The sequence below is a fragment of the Podarcis filfolensis genome (assembly GCF_964270895.1).
Source record: "Podarcis filfolensis genome assembly, chromosome: 8".
NCBI classification, from domain to species: Eukaryota; Metazoa; Chordata; class Lepidosauria; order Squamata; family Lacertidae; genus Podarcis; species Podarcis filfolensis.
This window is the reverse complement of record NC_139611.1, coordinates 66742104-66765498: the sequence shown is the minus strand read 5'-3', so window position 1 is coordinate 66765498 and position 23395 is coordinate 66742104. Positions and strand designations below refer to the sequence as shown.

General features: G+C 44.9%; 2 protein-coding genes across 4 annotated transcripts; one reads left to right on the top strand and one right to left on the bottom strand.

The window, feature by feature from the left end:
- Positions 1-2382: 2382 nt before the first annotated feature.
- On the top strand, positions 2383-6673 carry LOC310769309 (ras-related protein Rab-39B-like). The gene is made up of 2 exons (XM_083628326.1): positions 2383-2893; positions 4998-6673. Exons 1-2 carry the CDS (start codon positions 2673-2675, stop codon positions 5419-5421), a joined length of 645 nt encoding a protein of 214 aa, XP_083484452.1. The 5' UTR covers positions 2383-2672; the 3' UTR covers positions 5422-6673.
- Positions 6674-7434: 761 nt separating this feature from the next.
- Positions 7435-19287, bottom strand: TAF12 (TATA-box binding protein associated factor 12). 3 transcript variants are annotated; one of them, XM_083628327.1, is made up of 7 exons: positions 19053-19287; positions 16534-16618; positions 12458-12709; positions 11764-11841; positions 11375-11489; positions 10848-10936; positions 7435-10114 (listed from the first exon to the last, which is right to left on the bottom strand). In XM_083628327.1, exons 2-7 carry the CDS (start codon positions 16600-16602, stop codon positions 10079-10081), a joined length of 639 nt encoding a protein of 212 aa, XP_083484453.1. In that variant the 5' UTR covers positions 16603-16618; positions 19053-19287; the 3' UTR covers positions 7435-10078. The 3 variants fall into 3 exon arrangements, with proteins under 3 accessions (XP_083484453.1, XP_083484454.1, XP_083484455.1); XM_083628328.1 differs by lacking the exon at positions 16534-16618 and having other exon boundaries at positions 19053-19277; XM_083628329.1 differs by lacking the exon at positions 19053-19287 and having other exon boundaries at positions 16530-16548.
- Between the last annotated feature and the right edge of the window lie 4108 nt (positions 19288-23395).

The window sequence follows — 23395 nt, the reverse complement described above, 5'->3', positions numbered from 1 at the left end:
TACCCCCCCCACTTCACTCCAGTTGCTATTTTGCACCTCGGGGACAGAATTGGTGCTGCACCAAAATGGTCACCATACTAGGCTGAACCTTTCCTGCCTTTCCTGTAGTAGAACTTCTACAGGAGAGTCAGCCTGATGACAGCCCAAAAGAAGAAACACCCATTCCAGGAATGTCTCCCTTGACACATCTCCCCTGGAAACCAGAGCTGTCTTTTTCTATTACACTGGAGAACTGGCCTCACAGAAAGAAACCTTGGAATATGCAGTACCTCTAAGGGCCAGAGCTGATGGGAAAGAGGGAGGGTAAAAAATCTCCTGTAGATGGTGGCTAGTTAAAGCCCAGTCTCTATGTGCAGAGATGGTCTTCCTGCCTTTACCTGGGATGTGCTCCCTGCAAACCAGACGGCTGCTGTTGGTCCTGCATGAGGATATTGGCCATGACCTGATGTACCTAGCACAGAGGTCCTGATGCTGCAGACCACCCGTCACCAGTGGTCCACGAGCATCATTAAGGTGGTCTGCAATACGTCTGCGGATTTGTGATTGAAGGCAGGAGGTGGCTTTAAATATTCATATTGATTTTTAACTGCATTTTTACTGCTTCTATTTTTTCCCCTTATATTGCATTTTTTCCCTGCACAGTATTACAACTTGAATTCTAGGGAAAGGAGCTGGAAACAAAGCTGCCAATATCTTAACACCATTACACAGTGGCATAGCATGGTGGGGAGGGAGCACCAGGGGCATAAAATGGTTAGGGGATCAAAATTTCAACATCTGGTGCTGCCTCAGTATGGCTGCACTCATCTGTTGCTGGGCTTTGTTGAAAATGGCTTCCCCAGGCGAACCAGGAAGTGACCTCTCCAGAAAAGGGAACAACTCATCTTTCCTTATCTGTGTGGCTATGATCTCCTGGTAATGCAGACAGCATTAGGAAGTTGGACATGCATGTGTACTCCATCTGAAGGGAGAGGGGAACGGTAAATCATTAATATTATCTACACATAGTAAATTCCGGCACTCTGCTAGGATGGCTACACAAGCTCAAACTCAAAAATGCAGTTATTTGCAAAGCCTAAATCAGACAGGTCAGAAGGTCGTTTCCTGCCTAGCCAAAAACTGCTGTCAACTAAAAACCACTAGCAAGATGTTTCCTGCTTTGCTTCTGCTTTAAGTAATGCAAGATAAGAAGAGATACGAAGGGAATGCTTAGCTAAGCAAAAGAAAGACACGTGTACAAGAAGGTGGGAGGGGGTGCTTACTGAGCAGAGAAAATGCTTAACCAGCAGAGGAAGTGCTTAGCTAGCAGCCTTAGCCAGCAAATATTGATATGCCCTAAAAGGGAATGAGTTGAAAACTTGCCAGCTGATTGGGGAAGTTTTGGGGGGGAGGTATGGGAGGAGGGTGAATGCTTTCAGGTATAAAGATGCTTGCTGAACATGGTAACAACACAGTCAGATTTCAGAAACTATATTCTGCTGGCTGTCTCTGTGCACAGATTTGCAATAAAACTCTTTTCTCCAAAGAAGAAACTTTCCTGGAATTTTTTATTCTCTTCTCGGTCCTGGGGACGCGGGTAAGCAATTCTCTGGCAAAGTAAAGGGCCTAAGCCTACACATCCATTTCCCTCCCATCCACACACCCTTCCATGTGGCCCCGGGCACTGGCAACCCACGCTACGCCACTGCCGTTATACAGATCTATGGCGCAACTGCACTTTGGAGCACTGCTCTAGCTGCCTCTCCTCAAAAAGAATATTGTGGTTGGAAAAGGGTCAGAAAAGGGCAGCCAACATGATCCAGCGATCGTGTGAGGAAATGTTGCAAGATGTGGGGCTTTTAAAACGTAGATAGAAGGTAGGTTGAGATAGGATAGAGGTGTATAAAATTACACATGGCATGGAGAAAGGGACTAGAGAAAAGTTTTTCTCCCTCTCTTAACACTTGTGGACAACCAATGAAACTGATTGTTGGAAGATTAAGCACAGACAAAAGAAAGCAATAGTGACTGAAGTGCAGTGAGGCTGCAATCCCATGCAAGGATACTTACTTCCAAGTAAATATGCACCCATGTAGGTCCCCATTTTGTTTTTGTTTTCTAAATTCTAAGGTTTGGCACTTTTCCTAGGGAAAGGGTGTGTATACTCACACTCACATATACATAGATAACATCTGATACGTTCTAATGAGAGTGATATGTTTTCTCATTAGAGCTCTGAAAGGGTTTAATGTATTCTCCCGATGCTCTGACTGCTGGCCCAGGAATATTATCTTTTTGCCACCAGAAAGAAGAAAGGGTGCTGTTGCCTGTAGAATATATGTGAAATGTGCTTCCTCTCTGCTGGGCTTCCCCTCCCATAAACGTTGCACATTCTCAGGGTGGGGCAGAAAAAAGGCGAGTTAAGAACATCCAGGCTGGCTTAGCAGCTGCCTGCCTGAACATGAAATGAAACAGCCGTCAGCCCCAGGCTGTAGATGCGACCAATCTACTTTCACCTACAACAAGCCTCAACCAGTTTTCCACTTCTGTCGGAGCTCAAGAACAGCGTTTTCCACTTGGCCGTGTGGCTGGGTAAATCTTGACACTGGGAGTGGAGTGCCTAGTTTGTGCCACTGTACGAGTGTTCCCACTTGCCTCTCCAGCTTCCTTCTCCCCTCACCCCCAGCCTCCGGATGGCAGTAGATTCGCTCTGGCACTACCAGTTCCGGATTATCATGTTGGGGGACTCCACTGTGGGAAAATCCTGTCTCCTGAAGCGCTACGCCGAAGGGGTCTTCCTTGAGTCCATGAATCAAACTGTGGGTGTGGATTTTTATGTTCACTTTCTGGAGATTGAGCCTGACCTGCGCATCAAACTACAGTTTTGGGATACAGCTGGGCAAGAGCGGTTCAGGTGAGTTTAGAATGGAAGTTTTATATGTAGTAAGGAGAGAGAAATGAAGAGGTTGTTGAAGGGCTTTCACATGAGATGATGGGGAACTTGTCCAGCAGTGGGGGAAAGAACTTGGTGGTAAGGAAAAGAATAGGTATATTAAAAAGAGAATTCCTGGATGCCAAGATAAAAGTTTGGGACAAGTCCTCTTTGGTGAGAGATATCAAATCACGAAATATGCAGCAAAGTAAAGTGTGGAAATATAGGGTTTTTAAAATATGCCATTGCAAATTTATTCCAAAGTTCCCCTCTTCCCCAGCGTAGAAAAATACCACTCATTCGGTGAATTAAAAATGGTTTACTTACAAACTCCAGAGGTCAGATTCATGTGCTTTTCCATACAGCATTCAGAAAAGTTGCGCAAGCAGTGGAACTGGGCTTAGTCACAGTGGTGAAAGTTCCTAGATTATTGGTCTATGAACTCAAGAAAGGCTTATCAGAGCCATGAGATCTGAGCAACCAGCTCAGACCTCTTTACATGCTGAGCTTCTCAGGTAGACTGTGGTACAACACTAGGCTTGACTACCTCCCAAGGTGAGGGGGAGTGACCCCAGCTAAGCCTGGCAGAACCCCTTCATGCATTAATTAAACTTAAGCATGTTGGTTATATGAGGCTGGTTTTCACACATTTAGGGCCCTTCCCATGTTGCTGAACTACAATTCCCATCACTTGGAGTCCAACAACATCTGGTGGGTTACAGGTTCCCCATTATCTTGTTACTTTCCTTATGGCAAAAAGTCTGATTTGGGGGATTAAGCAGGTTTTGTTGTGCAATACCTCCCAACCAGCTATAATTGTGAGATATGAATTTGTTCGTTTGCGACTGAATCACCCCCCAAAAAAAGTCTGGAAGCATCCAAGGTGTGCTGCAGACATACGCCAGCTCTTTATATGAGTAACTCCTCATTCTGTAGACTCAAAACTGATTAAATAGGAGGGGTCCCTCCCTTTCCTGAAAGGCGTCTCTATTTGTATTTCCTTCTTCTGTCTCATAAAACGGCTGTTTGTGAAAGATTTTGTTGGACTCATGAAGACTCATTTCCATCTGGCATATATTTTAATGCTGCTTTCAATAACGATTTAATGCAATTTTGTTAACTAACTTTGACACTAAAATAATAATAAACTAATTAACTGTAATTGTTTACGTAATTTACACATTAGACATAAAATGACTTAGGATGGTATCTAATGCATTTATTCCATTAGCACGAGCCTAAATTGTTGTGCTATAGAATTGCAGAGTTGGTAGGGACCCTGAGGGAAATCTAGTCAAAGCCCATCAAATGCAGCAACAAGTTGCTTCTGATACAAGCCTTGGACATCAGTAACCAAACTATGTAACTCCATCAATAACTTATGCGGTCATATTGTTTGCTATATATTCCAATATTCAGCAAATGAATTCCAACTTAATTTCTGGAATTGGCCAAGCTGCCTTGCCCTTCTTAGGTGAGTTTAACAATACACAATGTGTTCCAAACCTTATTCAATCCATCTTTCATCTTAGGCCTTGTGTTCTCTTCCATTCATAGCCCTCTTCTGTCCAAAGCAACATACTATGCCAATAAAGATTAAAACCACTAAGCCAGTATAAGGGAAAAAGGACCCCTGGACAGTTAAGTCCAGTCAAAGGCAACTATGGGGGTGCAGCGCTCATCTCACTTTCAGGCCAAGAGAGCCAGCATTTGTCCACAGACAGCTTTCCAAGTCATGTGGCCAGCATGACTAAACCGCTTCTGGTGCAATGGGACACTGTGATAGAAACCAGAGCACACAGAAATGTCATTTACCTTCCTGCCACAGCAGTAGCTATTTATCTACTTGCACTGGCATGCTTTCAAACTGCTAGGTTGGCAGGAGCTGTGACAGAGCAACGGGAGCTCACCCCATCACAGGGATTCGAACCACCAACCATCTGATCAGCAAGAGTCTCAGTGGTTTAGAACACAGCACCACCCACATCCCCACTATATAAACCAGTATATAATGCCCTAAGGTGGTTGATTGTACAAAGGTGACCCAAGTGAGAATGAGTTTCCTTCTTTGTGTTTCCTGACTTAGGTCCGTGACGCGTTCCTATTACCGCAACTCCGCTGGAGGTGTGCTGGTGTTTGACCTGGCCAACAGAGCATCCTTTGAAAGCATCCGGAAGTGGCACCAGGAAGTGATGGACACGGTGAAGCCTCACCACATTGTCTTTGTGCTGGTTGGGCACAAGAGCGACTTGGAGGCCGAGAGGAAGGTTGGACAAAAGGAGGCGGAGAAACTGGCTACTTTGCTGGAGGCCAAGTACATTGAGACGTCTGCGAAGAGCAACAGGAACGTGGGGGAGGCCTTCCAGATCTTGACTATGGGAATATACGAGGCTCTGAAAAGCGGGAAAATGAGACCCAGTGAACAGTGGGACGGGGTGAAAAGCAAACTGCCACCCTTGGCACAGCCTGAGGCCCAGGCACAGGAAGGGGGCAAGAAATGTTCCTGCTAGCAAATGGCAACTGCCTCTGGGAAAGTGCATGGGCCCTTTTGTACAATAACCCTTGCATGATGCCCATGAGCCATTCATCTAGAAAGCAATGAAGGCTATAAAAGGCTTTTATATGCTGGTGTATAAGCAAAGGTGTATTCCCTTTTGTTATTGCTAACCCTAACATATGGGAGAGTAAAATCCTTGCAGAATGAAGGCAGAGAACATTGATCTGAGGCTCCCTTTGGCATACTGACAATTACTGCAACATGTACCTTTCATTTCTGCACGTACCACACATCTCTGGAAATATTTTTTGCACCTGGTCTACCTGGTTCCAACCTTGCTCCCCCCCCACATACCCCCAACTCTTGCCATCTCCTGCTTTTACCTCTGCTGCGGAAGAGGCTGGCTTGAAATGTGTGGAGGTATTATGGACCTGCTCTCCCTGCTTGCCTAAACCGTAATCATCATGTTAGCTCACCGCCTGATTTGTGAAGACCTTCATTAACCTATCCTTTTTGGCTGATCAGTTTGAGAACTCTTGATACAATTTCATCACCTGTTTTTAGGAGGAAATAACATTGGTGCCTAATATTCTACAGAAGACCTGTGGATACAAGTAAAAACTATTTCAAATTCACTTTCTCTACTCCTGTTGTCTCAAGGAGATGCCTGAAGGGGATAGGGAAGACGACAGGGCTTTTATAGTCACACAGACAATACGGCTTGGGTAATGAGCAAACTTCCAGATTAATCAGAACTATTCTTTACAGTGGTATGAAAAATGAAGATGGCACAACCTGCCACATACAAGAGTTTTGGATGGAATGGGAAGAGGTGCTTTGGCGAATTAGGTTCAATCATGCTTAGTGCAAAGAAACAGATTGCAAGAAGGCATGTTGTGAAAAAGGCCAGTGAATGCTACCCCTTTGAGAATACAAAAGCGACCAGTTATTCATATCTGTCCCAAGCACTAATTGAAACACATGGGTTCCTTGTAAGGTAGAGAACAGAAATAAAGGAAAATACAGCCATCTTTATACTTGCAGAACTAGATTATCAGTTTTAGGTGGCAGGGTGGGTAAAGTGTTGATAGAAGCAAAGTTTGGAAGTGTTAGCAGGTGGTTGGGAGGGTATTGTCTCCCATAGGTAAAATCCCACCCCTGTGGGTAAAAGGTAATCTCCTACAGATCCCCTGCTGCACAGCAAAATTCAGTCATCCCTTCCAGACAATAATGGCAAGCATCTGAATAAAAGCCATTCCCAAACAGACTTTATAATTCTTTGATAGCTGCTGCCTTCTTGTCAGTGCAAATGTTCCCTTGCCTGTTTTGTGGATTTTTAGGCTCTAGGACATCTCCCATTATCAAATATGTTGCACTTATAGATGACTTAACAGGGAACAACAAAAAGCACCATTTTGGAACCATGGTAGCAATGTCAGATCAACAGGGCATAGAAAAGGTGGTAGTGGAGACATGTTGGAGGACACTCAGTTGTAAAGAGCCGATTGTTCCAAAACTAAGGTTGATGCACACTTGGGAGCAGGCAACATTGGACTTACATCTGAGCAATTGTTTAGATTCAGTCTTTATTACATGTTTACAATGCTAAAGGCTGTATAAACTGCCAGGATGCTAAATTCTGCACTTTATGTTGCCGCTATAGAATATGCAGAGGCCCTGCTAAGATGTCACCTCTTACGAAAACTGTACACTCAGTAATCCAATTTAATGGCTGGTGGTTCAAATTCTTAGGCTTGTATCCAATGTTAGTCTATAGCTAATGCAAGATGGAGCTAAAGGAATCTATTCTACACGTGTGGCTACTCAAAAGTAAACCCACTGAAATGAAAGGATAAGACAAACTTAATCCATTACTTTCAGTGGGTCTACTCTGAATTGAACCTAGTTGTTTACAACCCCCCGATTCAAACATTTCCACTGTTTTCAATGGTTTTCAAAGAGATAAACCATATACTGTGCATTTCAATTATAATAGCAAAGGTTAAGAATAGGCTCTGAAGCATCATTTTCATTTTGCCAATGCCATTTATTGTATTCGGTACACACCATCTCATCCAGAGAGCTGCATTTATCATCTCACCATCTTTACTTGAAAGAGCATCAGCAGAAGCCACAGTGAGGACTTGAGTTGAGTTTGTAGTTGCATTTATTTCATGTGGGGGGAGGGGAAATCTACCTTTCTGTATATCTGATGCTGGGAAACCCACCTATTCACTGATGACATGTCCAAGCTGCATTCTTCTGGGTGGTTTGCTGTAACACACTTGGTGGACATATGCTTGAAGCAGGAGGCCTCCTTTACTGTTGGGTTGTGAAAAAGCATGTTACAGGAGAAAATCAGGACCACACACTTGAATTACATGTAGCCTACTTCTGATATACTGCCCAATTTAAGGTATTACGTGAAGCAGGGCCTCAAATTTATTTTTTGGGACAGGGTGATACAACTGTGGTCTGAGTTCTGTTGACCTTCTATAAGTGTATTTGGGCTAGTTCACAATACTTTGCCAATGCAAGCTTACAGCAACACATTAATTTCTCTATACACCATTGCACATGGCAGTTATAAGGGGTTGCATTCAGTTAACTTCTACTCGAGTACACCCACTGAAATTAAAGGGCATGACGAGGTCCATTAATTTCAACTGAGCTACTCTGAATACAACACAAGGCGTAATATCTAAAGCATGCATATGCAATGGGAAACAATGATTCTGCAGTTTATGGTGAAAAGCCCATGTACTAGCTTCATCAAAAACTATAGAAAAAACAGTTCATCTATGCAGAAAAATAGCAGCATGTGAAGAACTCGGTATAAGAAAAACAGCAGCAGCTATGGGGCAAGTCCTTAGAAGTTTGGGTGGCTAATGGGGAGGGTCGGGATGTACTGATTTCTTGAAGGGGAAAGGTTTACTGAGGCAATACCGCAATGTCTTTCGACTTCCAAGTCCCGTCGTCCCTGATCATGGATGGGGATGACAATAAATAAACATGCCCTTGTCATTGGTTGTTTAATGGCGAAGATGCTTTCAAGTGATGCAATACATAAAATAACTGCAGCAAAGGTTCTTCCCCCTCCCCACCCGCCTCTGCCTCCATGGTGCAATTTCAGAATTCATTTTGGATTATTTAGACATATGCCTCAGTTGGATTCTATTTGGCTGCTAATCCCATGGCGAAACAAAAGGATGGATTGTTTTCACAAATGGAGATTTACTCTTTTAGAACAAGAGTTTAAAAGAACAAATGACACGCTGGAATATTCCTAATGGCTCATGCTACAAAGGCAAGCATTGTGGTTTTATGAACTGATGCCATTTTTTTCCCTTCCTTTTAATGGAAAGCACCAAATTGCATGCTACCTGGGGCAAAGTGCATGAGAAATCTTGAAAAACAGGGAACATTAACGTACTTGTTTATTACCGTAGTCTAAATGAGTAGAGAACTTGCATAAAAAGGGAAAGCTTCTATAGCCACTGCTGGATGGCTTAATGAAAACCTGTTACGCACAGAGAGAGAGAACACAAAGTGTAGGTTGTGTGGTCAGAGGTGGCTTGTTCATTCAGAACACAGGCAGTGCAACACTTCTGTTGCTACAGTTCAACCTATCAAAGAGGAAGTGAGGAAGGAGGGCAGTTTTTCAGCAAGCGAGGAGCTTCAGAAGCAGCAAAAAAAACCCCACCATTCATAATCCATGAAAGTCTGAGGCAACAGTTTTGCACCAATTTTGATTTTCAGCCTGAGTTGTGCTTTTGGTATTGGAACACTCAATGAAAGCAAAGTATTCTCAATTATATTTTTCTCCCTGTAACAGAAGAGACAGGAGGCAAGCCAATTGTTCTATGAGCACAGATTGATATCTGGGCTGTGGATACTGAGGACTGTTCTCTTCACAAGACAGATGCTGCCAGTTTAAAAATAATAATAATAATAACAACAACAATAATAATCTCTCTGTGTTGAGAATTGCACCAACACTTTCCAACAGAACCACCATCCGCACAGAACTTCACAGATATTTTGCTATGCAGTGGATGTCCATTGCATCCTTAAGAGTTAAAGGGACTTGCAATATGGACCATATTGGAATTTAAAAGAGGAAAAAGAGATGTTTGCGTTGAACAACCTATAATGAACAGCCCTTTCTCTGGCTCTTGCCCTGATGCCCTTTGCTTTTTTGCAACCCGTGCCAGTACTGCGACCTAGTTTTAGAGTCATAATGTCTCTGCTGATAAAACAAATCCAAATATCTATAAACAGCAACATTACAAAGAGTAAGAGGGAAATGAAAAAAACATCTATAGCTGTTTCTAATACTGTTCCCCAAAATACCAAAATATTCTGTCCGTTGGACAACCACTTACACCATAAATCACTCTGAAGGCAGAAAATAAAGTCTGTGTGTTTCAAGATACATTGTGTTCTCTTGGGGAAATATGTTGTGGAGGAGGGGTGGGGGAAAGAGGCAGGGTCTATCGACTTTTGGCAGGTCTCCCCTCAAAGTCAGATATTGCTGCACAGTTAAAAGGTACGCTTCTCTGCAAAGCCTTAAAAAAGAATCCCACAGATGACGTCATGGGCACTCCACAAGCTTGAGGCAGATTTCCCGCCCAGAAGAGCCATTTTAATCTCCCTGCCATTCCCAAGCATTATTTCTTTGTTGTTTTGCGGATCAACGCCATCCTCTGAAAAGAGAGAGAGAAAAAGAACAGTGAAAATCAGGGAAATGGACCACCAGCAAGCTTCAGTGGAAGGTAGATTCTTTTAGGCCCAGAAAACTATTTCCACTCACCTGGCCACCATAGTATCCAAATACCTCAATCACATAACTAGTCCACTTAAGAGTCAAAATGAGGTATGGCTGCATTTCCGTATCAGTTTTTTTAGATTAAAAAAACCGCAGCTGTTGGAGGGTCCTCAATCTGAATTGTGACCACAGTGCAGGGAGGTTTGATTCTTCCCTTTTCCTAATGAACATTGCTCTGCATACTCTAGTTTTTATTACTCCTACAGGATGAAAAATATAGGGGTGCACATATTTTGTTTCCTTTGAGGACAAACAGCAGCTTTAGTAGGGAGGGGACCCATCTCAGTCAGGAACTGTGCAGGGAAAAGGTGAACCTGTACCTGACATGCTGCAGTCCTGACTCAGATCAGGCCACCTGCAAGTTGGTGTGTTTTGTTTCTAAGTTAAGAGATGGAAATGCATTTGACCCAAAGGCATGGCACGGGAGGAGTGATGTTCTTAAGTATTTATATTGCGCTCTCTCTTTCTCTCATACACACACACACGCAGAAAGGGAATGTGGACATTAGAAAGTACAGTATAAACACCTGGTGTTTTCTCTCCCCTTGCTGACATGTTTGGTTTATCTGATGCCATTTACCTGCAGATTCTGGATGGAACACCCTCCTTACCTGTTTGTGAGCTTCTGTAGTGCAGGCTTTTTTATATGGCCTGATTTCTTCAGAACCAAAACCTGGGATCCACATATTCCACTGCCGCTCTACATCAAAGAACAGGGCATGGGTGGAGGGGATGAGAAAAAGAGGTAGAGGAAACAAGAGTTAAGGAGAAATATTTATCAATTCAATCATGTAAGTAGAAATCATTGTCTTGTTTCTAAGAACTAGAACAAAGAGAGAAATGAAAAAATAATCCTGTTTTGGCAGGAGTTCTGTTTCTCTTAATTTTAGGGGTTTCTTTGCGTTAGAACAAATTTCAAGGGGACACTTCTGAATTGCATGTGACAGCAATTCCCTTGTGTGCAGGGGTTCACTACAGGCTATTTTCTGCACACCCTAACACATGAAGGAAGACTGCAGTGGCCTGACTGGCCTGGTGAACTGTTATACATGAAAAGCTCACTACACGGGGAGAGTAGGCACATACAGTCACCTATAGCAGCCTTCATGAAACAAACAACTCATGCATGGGCACTCACCAAGATGCAACTGGACATCTTTCACTTCCAAAGTGTTGGACTTGCGATGTCGTGCAAGCTGGCAGGCAGCTGTCACAACGCTTTCAATGAAGTCGTCCGCGATCTGCAGCAGCATCTGTCAAAAACAGTGGAGCACCAAGCACGTTAGTGATAGTTTCAGCATGATATATAACAATGCGTGAAATGATGTTTAATTCAGAAGCGTCACATTCTTCCAAAAAGTAATCACCATCACCAGTGACTTTACATCAAGGAAAAACACTTTGTTTCCTAACTGAACCAGTGGCACTGTTCAACTATGGATGAGCTCAGGCAAGTACCAAAGGGTCTGAGATTATTCAGAACTAGGGATTCATTCAGTTCATTTCCCCCCCCCCCCAAAAGCCTACCTCCTCCACATCTTCATCCAGTTGTTCATTTGGATCCACCTCTCTGACAAGATCCTGTAGTTTCTTCTTAGTTAATATCTGGGGCAGGGGAAAGAGATCACCAACATTAGTACAGTTCAACCAGGTCAATGGCCACCAAAAGACAAAGGAGATGATGCCCATCTAATATTCACGGGGAGGGAATTCCAAAAGGCAGGTGCTACAACACTCAAGGCCCAATTCCTACATTGTGTGCAATGGACCTTCTGGTAAGATGGTATCAGCAGGAGGGCCTCACCTGCAGAGCATAGACATGGACTGGGCATAAGGAGTGAGGTTATCTTCAGGTATCCTGGCCCCAAACTGAATAGACCTATATACACCGGAACCAGCACCTTGAACTTAGCCTGGCAGCTAACTGGCAGCCAGTGCAATTATTTCAACAGCAGGGTAACATATTGGCGATGTCCTGCTTTAGTGAGCAGTCAAGTTGCCACATTTTACACTAGCTGCAGCTTCTGGACCAACCTCAAGTTTAGCCCCACATACAGCACATGGTTCTGAACCTAAGACTCAAGCTTTTATTCATTTCAAGTCACAAGATGGAACAGGGAGATTTTGGCAACTCTTGGGCACGGCCAGAAGCAGCCAACCAATATTATTTTTCAACCTCACCTTACCCCACTCACTTTCCCAGTATTGCAAAAGCCATTACCTGGTTGCTTTCAGGACTGAGGCGCCCGCCACTGCTAGGGGTCCCTGGCATCTTCGCCACAGTGGTATTGTTTGCCATGGAGCTATGTGGAGGGGTGCTGGCTGGTTCTGGCTTGATTGAGGAGAAGTTGGACAAATTGATCAAGGTAGATGGGCCAAACTGGTTCATAATCTGCTGAGCTTTAGCCTTCAGATCATAGAGCTTGTCCAGATCTTGCTTCTTCTTGGGATTGTGTGGGCCCAAACCAATCAGCTGAAGAAAACACAAATCCCAGGGTTTAAATGAGGAGGAAGGGAAGACAGAGGCGATTTAACAAGTTATCTATTTTAGAACCATTCCCAGCAGTCTGGAACTCAGATATGAAAAGCCTTTGAAAGAACAAGTTTTCTGAAGTGGCTGGAAAAGCACCTTAACTATGTCACCATCAGTGCTTTTTTTCTGGGGGTACGGATACCCCTAAACATTTTGTGAATCTAAGTTTGGCCTAATTGAGGGGAAGTATTTCAATCTGAGTAGGAAAATGAGAGTACCCCTAAACATTTTTAAAGGGAAAAAGCACTGGTCACCATAATGCCACCTCATGGAAAGCTTTCAAGGCCTGTGTTCTGTGAGAGCTTTAATGCAAACCCAGTATCAGATCACAATGTGGAAATCAGAGCAGAAACTGTGTTTGTGGGTGTCAGAAGCACCTCCCCAGACACTTGGATCTGACAGCCATGGTTATAAGAACTTCCCTCCCTGCTCCTAGATTGCCCAGAAAGCAACTATGAGGCACTTGCTGACCACTGGTGTCCGGAGATATGCATTTGTAGTTCTTGGACAACTTTTGATTATGCATAACAATCCTCCACACCTGTCGTTTTGATAGTTCTAAGACAAAAGTGCTAAAGGGAAAACTGCTCCTCTTATAGCCAGCTATAGATGAAAGCCCGTAGTCTAACTAAAGGATGCTTGTCTGGAGGTTCTAACACGGGAGCGCAGCTATCGTACACCCTTGACCAAAGAACGGTACACTCCTTCTATCTGGGATGGTTGTCCTCTTCCACTGATGCACGCAGCTTTGGGGGGGACGCACATGGAGCGGTGAGGGAGGAAGGGGACACCCGCCTAGCCAGCCAGATCAGGCGAATCAACTCTGGCAATCAATGGGGTGACAGATGTCGCAGACAGATCGCCCTCACAAACCTGATCTTTAGCTTCCTAGAGCTTGACATTTCCCTCAAATAATACCGATTGGGATGTGTTAATGTGTTATGTTTATACTTCTGTTACGGACTACATTATGGAAATGGACCATGTTTGTCAATCCACGGTTCCACCTATTAACCTTCAATATCCAATTTCTTAAACCCACCAGCAGCAAAGATGCCTTAGGGCTATAGTTCAGTGGCAGCATTTCTCTGGGAATGTTTCTTCTCTTTGGTTCTCTCCAAAAAAAAAAAAAAAAAAAAAAGGCAAACGGCTTCGTCCAAGATAAGTTAGAAGTACTGTACTTATTTAAGCCATGACTAATTTATCCCATTGATTCCACTTGGAACTAACTTTAGCTAACCTAGCCTGAATTCCAACCAAAATGTGTTTTCTGATCATTCCAAAACATTCAAGATGCAACATCGAATTTCAAGGAGTCTCTTCAGAATCTCTCAACATCCAGTCTATAATGCTATTGGCTTGTGTGTTCAGTTCAGACCACTCAGCAGCAGCTTGTTACCAATCAACACAGCTGCAGAAAATATTTTAAAAAGGTAAACATTACCAACTTCTCAAGAATCAGAAATGGCATTTTCTTGAACCTTAATATACAGGTGATTAGCATGCAATTTTACCACATGCAGTTATTTTAATTCTTATGCATTTTGCTTAAAATTGTAATCCAACAATGACGCCAACGTCACATCAAAACACAAACCATGCTGAACACGGACTAGCCAAGATGCAAGGAAGTCAATATGAAGGAAGCGGAAACCACGCTTCATTATTATTTTAAAGAGCAAGTTCTCTGTTAGTATTAATCCACACAAGAATTATTAAGAAGGCTGCAATTGAAATGCTTCATTCTACCTTATTCAAAACAATAAAGGTTGAAAGGCAATGTAAATATAAGTTGTTGGGGGTTTTTTTTAGCTTCACCCAGAACAAATCCTTAACCTTGTGCTACCAATGGTTTGCCGATAAAAATAGCCTGCCCAGAGAGAGGAAAAGGATATATGCCTGGGAATGGCAAGGCTCAGTGCCAGATGAACTTCAGGAGCTCATAGGCTGTAAAGTTAACCACTAGCAGATTCACACCTTTATAGATTAGTAACTGCAACAGCCAGGGCTTTGTTTGCATGTTGGCAGGCCCATGAAGCCATGACCGCTCATTCCATTTTTGTTTACGCTAGATATTGTTACTCTGTCATAGCAAATGGCACTGTTGTCGAAGTTCCTGAACTACAACACCCATCAGCCCCAGCAAGCACGGCTCCACACATTTCTGCACACATGGTAGATATACTTAGCAGTTGTTTCCTCTTCAAGCAGCTGGCAGATGCATATAAAGGCCCTTCAAAGTATGGGAGAATTCAATTTTTAAACTGAAGGCAGTTCTCCTATCATCTAAGCAATGGATGCAACCTTTGCTTTCTATCCTTACTTTCAAGACTCCCAGCTCTTGCTCTCTCCCATTTTAGCCAGTCTTTCTACATTCCTTCCTGTTCTTTTCATTCTGCTACCTCTTCTCGACAAATCCACTGTGCTCTTTTCTGATACCTGGCACTGCATTGCTTTACTTCTTGAATCTCCTTCTGCAGCGGTGGGGAACCTTTTTCAGTGCAAGATCCATTCCAGCCTGGTTTTGGCACTGAAATGGACTTGGTCGCACTGACTGATTACCTCTATCAGGAGAGAGACAGGGGAAACGTGACCCTGTTGGTTCTCCTTGACCTCTCAGCAGTTTCTGGCACCGATGAGAATGGTGTTCTTTTGGAATGATTTGGGGCGGGGGGTGGGAGTTGGAGGTACTAGTTTAGTACCTACCTAAACTCACACTAGTTTAGTTCCTACCTACAGGGGAGCTACCAAAAAAACAGTAGTAGGATATCGTTGTTTGGCACCTTTTGAACTATGGGGTCCCACAAGGGTCTAGTCTATCTCCTATGCTCTTTAACATCTATTTGAAACCACTGGGAGCTGTCATCTAGGGATTTGGAGTATGGTGCCATCAGCTGATGGCATGCAGCTCTATCTCTGCACTCCATTGGAATCAGGATAGACTGTGAAGATGTTGGGCAGCTGTCTGGAAGTAGTGGTAGAATGGATTGAGGTCAATAAATATCAATGCTGAATCCTGGTAAGAAAGAAGGGCTGTGGTTGGATGGTTCCTGTGTCTGGGAATTAGCTATCTAACCTGTTCTGGAAGAAGGTGCATTCCCATTGAAGGATCAGGTTTAGTAGTCTGGGAGTCCTCCTGGATTCCAACTTGTCATTGGACTCTTAAATGGATTTTGTGGTCAAGAGTGCTTATGCCCAGCTCAGGCTGGTTGCCAGCTGCAGCTATTCCTGGACCAGGATAGCCTGGCCTCTGTTGTCCATGCTCTAGGAACCTCCCGCTTGTATTGTAATGTGCTCTATGTGAGGCTTTTCTTGAAGACAGTCTGTAGGTTCCAACTAGTGATCATCACAAAACCAACTAAAGATGCATAACATTCCTCTGGGTAGGGGCCACCTGTACAATGTTCCACATTCCTATGCATCTCTATAGCGAGGAGTAACGCTGGCAGGAATAAAGTGCAAGTCAACAGGGAGATTGATTACTTCTTTATCAGGGAGCGATACAGCAATAATGCTGGAGAGATTCCAGCACTCAGTTCTACTAATTTTTGTCATCTTCTGGGAGACCATATTCACTAACCAAACACACAAGACAGGATCATTTCCTACAAAGCATTTTCAAATCTGAGTGGAAAAGGACAATACACTCTTGCACATTTCAGTTCTGGCACACAAGCAAAACTGAAAAGCCACAAGCCCACCTGCAGCATCTCACCATGATGCCAGCATGCCATGTCCTGGTGAGTTCAAGCCAACTTACTTACAGCTATCTGAGTGTCTAGATCTTTAATTACATCAGAAACTGCTGTGGGACCATTGAATGGAGAGGCCATTTCCCCAAAAAAGCTCCTGCAAGTAAACAGTAAGGGTTAACCTATAGAGCCATTCTTTCCCTGTTGCAAATGTTTATACAATTCCCCCAGCTATCACATCTCTCTCTCACTCTCTGCTGGTTAAAATGGATCTGTGTAGGCAATCTAACATATATATAAATAGGAGGTTGTCATTGCATAGACTTTCCCCATACAACATCCTCTCCACCCAGGCCTTACATGATACAGGTGCATTAATCTGCAATGGCTGGATGTATCACAGCACTGGTGCAAAAGCTCAGTGACCAATACACTTGTTTATAATTAAGCATAGTAGTTAGGATTGTTGGCTGTGAAATGGAAAAATCACATCAGTTACAGACTTTTTAGGTGGTAAACCACTATTCTCTCAGCTTTACCTTCCGCATTTTCAAATCTGATATGCTGGCCTTCTTTACAAAACCTCAGAAAAAAATAGTGAAATCTTGTAGATGACGTGCTTGGACGATGGCATTTGTTTTCTTTAAGTGATTACAAAATGTAAGGGAACACAGGCTTATAAGATGCTGGGGAAAGATGAACTTTATGTCCCAAAGTGAGGATTAGGATACTGAGAGAGGGAACGTATGGATGCAGTGCTTAAGAGATTAAATTTGCATTGTAAAATGTTTGAGAACCTCAAAGCAAAAAAAAAGGGGGGGGGAGAAGAAAGTTATGCTGTTAAATGAAACAAACAAATGAAATTATTCAAAATGCTATAAGCATTACTACTGCTATTACAATACAGTAAAGGAAGAATAACGGAACAGAGCTGGGTAACCTGTGGCCTTCTAGATGTTATTAGACTCCAACTACCATCAGAAAGGCCAGCAGCATTTCAAAGGCAATAGGTTCCCCAGTCCTGATAAAGAATAAAAGCAGGTGTGTTCTCCAGAAAACTGCAAGACAAGAGCATAGCCATGGTGGTGGGGAGGTGGAGAAGTAAGAAATATGTTGCTTTTTTTAAGGACACTGCAGATTCTATGGCAGTGGTGGGCAGAAAATACTGTAGATTACAATCTACTGGTAGTTCTCAAGAGTCATTTGATGTAGATCAGCAAGGATTTCTCTGACACACAATTACTTAACAATGACAATAAAAATAATTCCTCCTGTAAATCATACTTCTGAAATGAATAATGGAGGGGGAGAGGATCCAGAGAAGATTTTTGTGTGGAGCGACCATGAGCTCGTGTATGTTTTGGTACTAAAAAAATTATAAGGCTCTATCTTTTGCACTTTGCTCTGGTTGCTGGATCTTAGGGTACCAGTGTAAAACAAATTAGATTCCACAAGCCTAAAGTCTGCCCACTCCTTTCATAAGATTGTTTTCCCATCTTATGTTTGTGCTTTAAAATTCAATTGTAATCAGCCACCTGGGAGCACACACTCCAACAGTCTCTATGTTGTGGAAGTTGCATAATTTAAGCTTTTGGCAGAATAAACCCCTACTAAATTATTTTAGTCTATGTTAGGAGTTTTAATTCTTCATGATTAAACCCTCTTACCCTGGTTTTTTTTGGGGGGGGGGTGGGAAGAAGCAGCATCTTGTTTTCAATGCCACATGAATGTATATAGGGACAGAAAAAAACTAGGCTGCACCACATTGACAACCCCAAAGCCTCTTCCCCGGCCCTTAATCCGGAGGTTTCCTAAACTGCAGCCATGCCTAACTTTAAGCAGGGCTCCCACCACTGCCAATTGCCTGGCTCAACTTCCCATCACTCGGGAAGACATTTCTGTTTCTCCAGAGGCTTATTAAAAAGAAAGAAATAAGCATGAAATCTGATGCTACTTGTTCTTTCTCTTCTTGGCTAGTGTCATTTGGTACCAGCCACCATTGTTTTGAAGACATCGATTTGTTGCTGCATCTTATTATATTACCGTGTATAATCTTGCCCTCAGCGCGTATATATATATATATATATGAATGTGGCGAGCGCTCACGTTTTGCCGGCCACCTTAAAATGTCCTGAGTGAAAACAGACGGACGAAATAAGCGCGTGTATACCTCGGGTTAAGTACTTAATTCGTTCCGGAGGTCCGTTCTTAACCTGAAACTGTTCTTAACCTGAGGTACCACTTTAGCTAATGGGGCCTCCCGCTGCCGCCGTGCGATTTCTGTTCTCATCCTGAAGCAAAGTCCTTAACCCGAGGTACTATTTCTGGGTTAGCGGAGTCTGTAACCTGAAGTGTATGTAACCTGAACCGTGTGACCCGAGGTACCACTGTACTGCACACATACACGACGAGGAAAGTGTTTTAAAACGCACGATGAATTAAAGTAGACCCTGTCAAGCGTCGGGAGGCCTGTCGTCAGGGGAAAGGAAAAGGGAGAAATCGGGACACGGATAACGTATTTTGGCCGCTTCGCGCGCCCCGGAGGCAGCCCCTCCCCCGGAGGCCCCTCGGAGTCCAGAGCTCTGTCTTACTTTCAGCGGGGAGCCGCCGCGGCTCGAACCGGAGCTCCCGCTCCGCTCACCGGCGCCTCGGCCGCCTACCCGGCCATATCCCCCTTGCGAGCCGCTCGACGCTTCCGACCGATTGCCGCCTTTCCTCCCTCACTGGGACGCCGCGACACAGCACTTCCGGGGTCACGACCCCACGAGCCGCTCCAGGAAAGACGCTTGGCCCACACAGCGGCAGCCAATCCGCAAGCGCCTCCGTCGTCCCTTTTTAGGGTTGGGCCGCTTGTTGTCGTCTGCACATGCGCCGAAGCTCCTCGCGTTCCGAGACTCCCTCGCCCCCGCTCTTTCTTGTTTGTGGTGAATTAAGGTCTGTGCGCGCCCGCGCGCCCGCTGTCAAATCGTCTCTCTGGTTCAGCCCCGCAGTGCGCAGGCGCACTTCGCCTTGGTACCTTATGGAGGGAAGGGAGGGAAAAAGAAACGCGTTTATATGTAGGTGTTTTAATAGGCGGCCGCGGCACCTTCTCGGTTCCCGATCCGAGAGCGCGTGGTGGTGCTGCGCCTTCTTTCTTGTGATTGGAAGGAAGCAGAAGCGCGCGGGCTTTTGCACCAGTGTCAGGTTGGCTGTGGGTAAGGTGAAGTGTGAGCGTCATTTGTGCAAAAGGATCGTCTTGAGCAAGTGTGATGGGGAAACCAAGTTCGAATCCCAATGCTGCCTACCCTACTTCACAGGGTTGTCGTGTAGATTTTTGATTTTTTAAGCACAGAAGAAATAACTGTATAAGCAACCCTGAGAGCTTTTAAAAGAGGATGGTAAAGGTATAATAATCATAATAATAATTTTTTATTATTATCCTGCCCATCTGGCTGGGCTTCCCCAGCCACTCTGGGCGGCTTCCAACAAAATATTAAAATACAGTGGTCTGTTAAACATTAAAAGCTTCCCTAAACAGGGCTGCCTTCAGATGTCTTCTGAAAGTCTGGTAGTTGTTCTCTTTGTCATCTGGTGGGAGGGCGTTCCACAGGGAGGGTGCCACTACGGAGAAGGCCCTCTGCCTGGTTCCCTGTAACTTGGCTTCTCGCAGTGAGGGAACCGCCAGAAGGCCCTCGGCACTGGATCTCATTGTCCGGACTGAATGATGGGGGTGGAGATGCTCCTTCAGGTATACTGGACCGAGGCCATTTAGGTCTTTAAAGGTCAACACCAACACTTCGAATTGTGCTCGGAAACGTACTGGGAATAAGTGTAGGTCTTTCAATGTAGGTAATAGAGTACAATGAGTCTGGAAAGTAATTCCTGTGGAGCTCGGGTTTGCTATGGTTCTTGCGAGGGTCCGGATTTTAGCCTGCCTTAGCAGCGGCATCCATGGTAATAGCAGCTTCTCGCCCAGCCGACCGAGAACCGTCTGTGCACCCGCTGTATGCATCCAACCTCCGCTGTGTTGTAGATCTCTCTTTGCAGCTTTGCAAGAATTAACGTCGCGATCCTAGCAGGCGCACTTACTTGGGAGTAAGCCCCATCGCCACGTAGTTTGCAACTACTGCCCCGAGCAAACATCCGAGCACCCGCATTGTAAAAGTGCTGCGATTTCTCTTTGCACCGGTAGGGGTAAGATTTTTCACTCCCTCTCAATAGCTCTTAAGGGTGAATCTTCTTGGCGGCCGCTGAAATGCAGCGTTCGGAAAGGTACCCAGAATGCACTGCCATTATTTGCATATGTATAGAAACGCGGGTATCGATAACTTTTTCCTACAGGAATACTTCTGGATATCGAGCGGGAGAGGCGGGGGGGATCAAAGCGAACCTGAAGCTGCTGTGGCATTATATCATTTCCAAATATTATTGCGGTGCGATTCTGCTCGCTGTGACAGCAAGAGGCGTCTCGGGCAGCTGGGCAAGGTGTGAGCCTAAAGTCTTGTTAAAAAGGGCTTCTGCTGTGAGTGGCACATGGGGAGGGGCGGCTGTGGCTTTGCCTCTTTCTGTGCGGAATCGCTATCAAGAGATTTCGGAAGCATAATTTTTGTGCTCGGGGCAGCTGGTAATCGCTTGTTCTGGCTCCCCAATTTAACGTGGTTTAAATGAGAGAGGAGTGTAAATGGAGGTTACAGTGAGCTTAAGGTGCTTCAGAGAGGCAAAGCTTCAAAAGTTTGGGGTTCCTCCAACAGATATACAATGTGCTGTTCGCTGATGTCTCTAAATGAACTGGTTGTTTTAGGCAGAGAAGCAGCCAGTAAATTATGGCAACTCTATTAAAGACACAGGAGCCTGGTTAAGTGGAGTGTGGGTCCAGTTTCTAACAGTCCCCACATAATAAATTATGTCACTTAATATGTCGCTTTCAGGCCAAGAGAGCTGGTGTTTGTCCGCAGGCAGCTTTCTGGGTCAGGTGGCCAGCATCTGACTGCTTCTGGCACAACGGAACACCATGACAGAAGCCAGAACGCATGGAAATGCCGTTTACCTTCCCACTGCAACAGTACCTATTTATCTACTTGCACTGTTATGCTTTTGAACTGCTAGGTTGGCAGGAGCTGGGACAGAGCAACAGGAGCTCACCCCATTGCAGGGATTCGAACTGCCGACCTTTCCATCGGCAAACCCAAGAAGCTCAGTAGTTTAGACCACAGTGCCACCTGCGTCCCTTGTCAAACACTTGCTATTCCACCACACTGGCTCATGTCTTGGCCCTTGACCAACAGTGGTAGTGGAGGGCACAGCTTCCCAGTCCCTGAAAGGCATGCTCTCCAGCTTGCATCTCAAACCAAGAGGTTTGTCTGCTGTTGCCTTGTGTGGTGAGTCACGAGAGTTACAGGCCCAGTAGTGAGAGTATCTTTTTTGTGGCTGCTCTCTATACTGTGGACTTGTTTTGTGGCCCCCTTGCCAAAAGCCTAGGCCCTTTGGTTCTTAACAAAGAGAATCCTTGTTTTGCCATCGTTTTTTGTCAGCGTTGTATGCCTGTTTTAGCCCATGGGTACCATGATATCACAGCTCATGTCAATGTGTATTTTGATGTATGAACATCAGAAGATCTGGCTGGATCAGGCCAGTGGTCAAGTTTCCTGTGTTGACAGTGGCTGACCAAATGCTTGTGGGAACCCTGTATGCAGGACCCAAGCACAATAACATTCTCCCCCACCAGAGTTTCCAGCAAATACTATCCTGAATGTCCTGCTCTCTTGAACCCTGGCATACCTGGATGTAAGTCTTGCTGGTGTACACAGTCACAAGGGCCATGTTAGAGAGTAAAGGTAAAGGGACCCCTGACCATTAGGTCCAGTCGTGGCCGACTCTGGGGTTGCAACGCTCATCTCGCTTTATTGGCCGAGGGAGCCGGCGTACAGCTTCCGGGTCATGTGGCCAGCATGACTAAGCCGCTTCTGGCGAACCAGAGCAGCGCACGGAAATGCCGTTTACCTTCCCGCTGGAGCGGTACCTATTTATCTACTTGCACTTTGACATGCTTTTGAACTGCTAGGTTGGCAGGAGCTGGGACCGAGCAATGGGAGCTCACCCCGTCGTGGGGATTCGAACTGCCAACCTTCTGATCGGCAAGTCCTAGTCAGTCCTAAAGGTAAAAAAAACAACAACAGTCCAGTACCACAAGCAAACAGTAAGGCCAGGTTCCTCATCTCTGCAGCAGACCCAGGGTCAGAAAAAGTCCCTAAGTCACAGTCCAGTGGCGTTTGTGAAGCAGCCAAGCTGTGGTGCATCCACGTCGAAAGCTGAGCAGTCTCTGCCTTGCTTCCCTTTTCTCCTTACCATCTTGATGGACACTTCTGGGTTTGCTCCACTTGATGAGGAAGGTGAGATCCCCACCTGCTCTGAGCCTAATCCAACTGAGTGGCCACAAACCTCCCAGAACTAACAAATCCCGTGATCTTCACCTGATCAAGTAGTAAATTTAGCCTGTTCTGTTCCCTGTCTCAGTGCTCAGAGACTGCTGTGTCTGTGGAGATGGGAGGGGGCACCTCTGATTTCTGGCGATGTGTCCCCCTCCCCTGACTCCTGTGACCTGTCAGCTGCCCCCTTGCCGTCCTCTGATGTCCCACAAGTACCTCCTAAGTCCCCAACCACCCCTTCCCCATCTTCAGTTTGCCCTGGGGTGTTCCAGTCGTGGCTACACCCCTTCGCCCAGATTCCCCTCCCCTTCTTCGGTGTCCTACCAGTTCATGACAACTGCCTCCCAGTTCATGGAATTAGTCGCCACTGATAGCCAGCAAACATTTTCTTGATGTATTAATGTTTTTGACCCTCCATGAAGTGGGGAAGGATATATCAGTGAGCAGTAAATGAATAGTTAAAGCAAGTAAAATGAAACATCTGGCGGGTTTGTGGTGACTGCTGTTGGGAAGAGGAAGAGAGCAAAGGA